Raw genomic sequence first — 6,144 nt, 5'->3', positions numbered from 1 at the left:
CGAGCGTTCCAATTGCGCAACGCCCCCAATTTGGATTGTTTCAGACTCAAGGCAGGCTCAGTTGGATATGGAATACCATGGATACACATCGGTTTTGCTTTAGCTTAAAAGATATTTCTGCTTTGCTCTAAAGGGAAGCAGAGGTTATATACCATGCAAAATAATTCGGGCCAAATCCCCAATACAGTAATTTGGTTGAAATTCCCACAATAATGCCTAAATGTTTTAAGGTTGACGCCAATGCAAGATGAAGAAATTTTCCGTGTGACCACTCCGTGGCAACAGAAAGCAATTCAAAGACTCGAACAAAAAAATATCTAAAACATCTGCATTGGCTACCAGATAAGATGAACACAGATAAAACATGATCTTAAAGATCTGCATTGGCTACCAGATAAGATGAACACAGAAAAAACATGAATCTTAAAACATCTGCTACTTCATAATAAACATGGACGAAATGCAGGATCAGTCAGAATAGAAATACTCCGCATAATTAGATCAAACTTGTATTATTAGGTCCTTGAGTTGATGTGCAAGAAACAAATACAAGATGAGTTTCCACAACTAACCTAGCTTTAACATATGGACATCAGAAAAGGTGAAAACAAACTGTTTTGCTGCGGAAACTACAGGTTACATTATGTACAAATGCCAGTATACTTGGTTGACTTCTAGAATAAATACTCTTTGATTTTCAAGTTTCCATGATCAAACCTTGCACGAGCAAAAGCCTGTAGTTTCGAACAATTTATTAGCAAGAGAATACAATTAAACATGCATGCAATCAACTAAGGGAAACATGCCTTTTAAGAAACCAGAATCTACCCTCTAATTATAATCAACCTAGTGCAAAATTAAAGTTTCTTAGACCAACTTCCAGTGTTAGAATTGAAACTGTAACTGTTAGTGTCATAGTAATTTTTTATTCTTGATTCTATTTAGTTATTTATTAAAGCGCAGTTGATTATCCCTCACAAGTTCCTGCTGATATATCCAAATAAAGAGTGAAAACAATCACAACAAACATGTCATGATGTCGATTTACAATGTGTAATACTACGTTGAAGACATGGGGATGTTATGATTAAGGGCAGACGTTTGAATACTTTAGGGAAAATAAAGCATCAAGCCAAGTAATATTCATATAGAGCCCCAGTACATAAATTTAAAGACATTTTCTTCACAAACAACGTAATTAGTTGCATAGAGATACAAATAGATCAGACAACAGAAATTATCAACCCAACACATTATAATCAAAATTTCGAGTTCAAAGCTGATATCAGCACCAATGCTAAAATTAAATTATTTAAAGTTTGAAAAACCTGCTATCATGATTGTGGGGATACCAAATCGTTTTCAGATCTACGTTGAAAATATAGATACTACTTACTGCTTACCATTAAACAACTGCAAGAGGCAAAGTAAACTGGTCATAAATGTAGATCATTACTCCTCATCCTCAGATAATGACGGCTTTCCTAAGTTGCTTGGGTCAAATACCTGTACCTCTACCTTCACAGGAGTATTATGATCTGGGACTGACCCTGTCACCAAAAAGCAAGTAGACATTGTTAATAATGAAATAATCTGACTGGAAAAAAGGGCTAGGACTATAAACTTGCATATATTCGACTTTTTTGGAACTTCACATAAAAAAATTCTAAAATCATTCATTTTTCCCCCCAGTAAGATATGCCTCCTTTACTGATGCAGACTATCGTTGCTGTCTAATGGTGAAAAAAGGTTTATGTGAAACAGCTTGAGCTGATTATCATTTGCAATCAATCAGTCGAATCATTTCACAAAATGCTGCTAGGTACATAATATGCCAGGAAAATGGAAAAGGCAATGTAGGCTAATAAAGGCCAATTATAGCATTTGAAGATAGATATTTAGTCAGAAGACAGGTTTCTGAAGGTCAATGACTACTGAATAAATTGAACAAAAACTTTTGCAGCAAGGCTCCAGCTCAACATCTCTTTAGCTCATATCCCATGAACCCAACATTTATTTAGATCAGTTTCACAAAGACTTAAACAGAAAGCACTATAAGAAATTTTATCTGCAGAAATTTTATCTGACATTGGATTAATGTTGTAATTGCTTCATGAACCACGTTTTGTTGTAATATCAGAAAGAAATGGAATAGAAAATTTACTATCACACATTTTGACCTCTCAATCAACTCTTGACTTCCAGAGCTGTTAGAAGTAGGGTTTCTCACCGACAACATATCAAGGCACTTCATACATTTGAAAACAATAAACAAGAGGTTTAAAAATTACTATCAAGAAGACTCTTACTGCTTGTTTGGATACACTAGCAGGAAGGGAAGGGGTAGGTATGGGAGGGAAGAGAAGGGGAGGGGAGGGAAGAAGAAATTGAACCTTCCTTGTATGGATTAAGGAGAAAAGGGAGGAAGAGGAGGGACATTCACCATTTTTTTATTTTTCTTAATCTGTGGTTGCTTGCATTCAACATTATACTAATTTTTCAGAAAAATATTGTAGTTATTTGTATTATAATATAAACCTGATTAAAAAAAATATATATTGATAAACGTCATGAAAATCAAGCAAAACTCAAACAGATAATTTAATATCCTATGTTCTTCCAAAAAGAAAAAAAAAAAAATCTTATGTAAATTAATCTAAAACATCAGATTGATTTTCAAACAAATTTTCCAAAACTGATTTTCAAACAAAAAAATCAAAGAACTACATAAAAAAAAGAAAAAAAAAACGAATTGAAAATCAATTAAACATTAGCAATGAAGAAGGGCAGCAAATCCCTAGAAATTGGAGGATAAAATTCGTGAGAAGCATAGTAGAATAACTTGGTGAATTAATTGGCCTTACCTTGAAAAATTCAAGAGATTGAAAGAGATAAATTAAAAATGCCAAAACCCTAGAATTTGGGGGAAAATAATCGTGAGAACAGTATACTAGTATGGAGGAGGAGAGAGAACATAATAGAAGAGAAAGATTATATAATAGGTTGAATGCAATATTCCAGTTGAATGTTAATCATATGTTTTCCTTCCAAATCTTTTCAAATTTGGAAGGATTTTATTCATTAACAATCAAACAAAACTTTTCCCTTCCTTTCCTTCCCCTCCATTTCCCTCACTCCCTTTATTTGTTATCCAAACAATGGATTCAATCCCCCTCCCCCTCCCTTTCCCTTCTCTTCCTTTCCCTCCATTTCTTCTTATCCAAACAAGCTGTTAAAGTACATTAAGTTTACTGGCATGGCAATGAGATATATTAATAAGGAAAGCTAACTGAAAAAGGGCATATACACATTTCGGATTTACTCTCAAATTGAAGAAGGGGAGGGGGGTTGTGAAGTAAAAGCCAGGTTCTAGTCAAGGAAACTCTTCCTATATCCTTTAGCATTAGTATTTCAAGAGTAGAAGACCCAAATGAAATGTTACCACTGAGACAGAGAAAAGGCTCAGAATATTAAACTCGTAAAAATAATAACATACTTCAGCCATTTACAAATGACTAATACCAATATTTCTCTTCTTCTTACAGTGAGGTAGTAGATAACCAATTCAGGTTGCTCTAAAACCTATGTCCTTAAACTCAGGGCATAGCTAAACTGTTCTGAAGTCAACTGAAACCCCACTATAGGTTGCCAACTTGCCATCATTAAAATTCTGGTTATACTCAACTCAATCACAGGTTGTCAAAGAAAATTGTCACCAATGATCACCATTTCTCAATGTAGACAACCTTGCCAAACACTTGTCCTGAGTCTTCTGACACATAACTTTCCAATAAACACTACAAAGAAGCTACATTTTTGCTCAAAAACCCAATGAATTCCCTTTCAACCAAACCAAACATATAATCTCTTCATACCAATCTAATCATCAAATTGGCCCTCCATTTTATAAGCTTCTTTTTTACCTATAGGAGTGCCATTACAATTAGCACCATTTATTAGTACAATTTGGGGTACAATGAGTTCACTAGGAGAATCATCCTCCCATCACATTCTCCACTAATTAGCTCTAGCAAATAAAACTTTACAAGTTTTTTTAAGAGATCAATGTCTTTACCACTAGAAGAAGACATCATTACAGCACGAATTTACAAATGATTATTGCCAATACTTCAGCCATTTCCACACTATTGCCATCACTCAATCAAGGTGCCATCTTTTCCTGATCGCGATACCATAAACAAAACACAATGCATCAAATGCAACAAGTAAGCAACTCTAGCCTTACATTAGTGATCCTATACCTTTAAGGATGTCCAATTTTGTCAATAAATTAATGGTAATAATGTAATATTCACCATTTCCCCCAATTTCCCAACTAAGCTTAAATCTAATGATCCCCAAAGCTGAGCATCAATCACGATATCGAGTCGTAACGAATCCATCCACCATTCCAAATCAAACCCTTCACAACCCTAAGCAACTAAACCAAACCCAACAGATTCAACAAGAAATAGAAATGATCACATAAACCCATTTAAAGTTTTAAACTTTATCCCTAAACTAATTCAAAGTTTTTATCAATCTATTATATCACAGTAATGAAAAATGAAATTCAATTGAAAAGTAGAATAGAGCAAAATTGCTAACCTTCAAAGAAGAAAGAAGAAGAAGGCCAACCACAAGCAGAGGAGAGAGAAAGAGACTCCTCCTCAGTCAAAGGATTAGTAAGCCTTTCCACAATCTCAACAATGTTATCAGAGGTTCGTTTAGGTGGGACCCAGTAAGAAGAACCAGGACGAAGAGGGAGCCAATCAGGCGCAAGCCGTCGCACGAAGATACCATGGATAGCATCTTCAAGCTTCTTCAACCCAATAACTTCGATTTCTCCGCCATCTGAGGCAGAATCGAGGTCGACTTCGATGAGGCGGGCTTTAGTGGAAAGGTGGTTTCTGGGGTTGGTGAAAATTGGGGAGGAGAGAGAATTTGGGATGAGTTTCAGAGCACCTGAGGAGGTGGTGGAGAAAAGGGTTGTTAGGGATTTAGAGAATCGATGCGCCATTGATGAAGAGGAGAGAGAAAATGAGAAGAAGATGATGAAATGAAATGAGGAAGAATGAAGAATGAAGAATGAAGAATGAAGAAAGCAAGAAGATGGAGTTTAGTTTATCGCACGGGGTTTATATTTTCGCACGGGCATCACCGACTTACAGTGGGTTTTGATGATATTTTATGTAGCGTTACTTGCAAGAAGCTAACATAAGGGGTTAGGATATTTTATATATATCTGTTTTTTTTTTTTTTTTTTTTTTTTTTTTTTTTTTTTTTTTTTTTTAAAAATGCATTACTTTCTACAAATAATCGAGTATATATAAAAATATTTGTTTATTTATTTATTATTAGTAATAAATTCTCTCTATTTCTCTCGTATTACATGATATGAGGTTGCCTTTGAGTCATGGAATGAGGTGAATTTTTTTTACGCAAAAGTGGAACATCAATATATTACATCATAGTGGTAACATCCACTTGATCAAAAGTAGAAAAGTCTGGAGCATGTTTAGCAACCAGAATAGTAGGACAAAGTTTTAACACTAAAATAAAGAAAAGAAGCAGAAAGCATAAAAGATAGTTTGTAGTACTTGATAAGTACTCAGCAAAAGGCCTATTTAGCAGCAGCAGTAACACAGTTGATAGAACATGAACAGCAGCAAGAGGCAGACTAGGCAATTCCTTGATCTGTTGCTTGATATTCTGGAATTTCAGATGCATACAGATCAAAAACTTCAGGAGGAGGGAAGAAGTAGTTCTCTTTCTCACCCTTCTTAACTCTTGTTCTTCCAATAGTAGCTAACCTGTCAGCAACAAAGTTACAAGTTCTTCTAGCGTGGAAAATGGTAACTGTCCAATTCCTGCTAAGAAGAGAAGCAACATCTCTGATGATGTTCCCAAGGTCATTATCCAAGTGAGCTTCTGGATTTTTAAGCATCTTTGACAAAGCATCTGCATCAGTTTCAAGTTCAAGGAGTTCAATCTTTCTCTTCCAAGCAATGAGCAGACCTTCTCTAATAGCAAGTAATTCAGCAGAAGCTGCACTAACAGCATTGAAATTCACTGCAAAACCCTCCTGCCATAAACCTTTCTGGCACCTGATAACTCCTCCCCCTCCAGCACTCTCAAGATTCA

At 35.3% G+C, this 6,144-nt stretch overlaps 1 protein-coding gene across 1 annotated transcript; it reads right to left on the bottom strand.

Moving 5' to 3' along the window:
• Nucleotides 1–468: 468 nt before the first annotated feature.
• Nucleotides 469–5,194, bottom strand: LOC145578669 (uncharacterized). Its single transcript, XM_081635963.1, has 3 exons — nucleotides 4,609–5,194; nucleotides 1,404–1,550; nucleotides 469–734 (listed from the first exon to the last, which is right to left on the bottom strand). The coding sequence occupies exons 1-2, from the start codon at nucleotides 5,018–5,020 to the stop codon at nucleotides 1,453–1,455; spliced, it is 510 nt and encodes a 169-aa protein (XP_081492089.1). The 5' UTR covers nucleotides 5,021–5,194; the 3' UTR covers nucleotides 469–734; nucleotides 1,404–1,452.
• Between the last annotated feature and the right edge of the window lie 950 nt (nucleotides 5,195–6,144).

Source organism: Chenopodium album, chromosome 14, assembly GCF_948465745.1.
Source record: "Chenopodium album chromosome 14, dcCheAlbu1.1, whole genome shotgun sequence".
NCBI classification, from domain to species: domain Eukaryota; kingdom Viridiplantae; phylum Streptophyta; class Magnoliopsida; order Caryophyllales; family Amaranthaceae; genus Chenopodium; species Chenopodium album.
The sequence above is the reverse complement of the archived record's forward strand: the minus strand, read 5'-3'. Positions and strand labels throughout refer to the sequence as shown.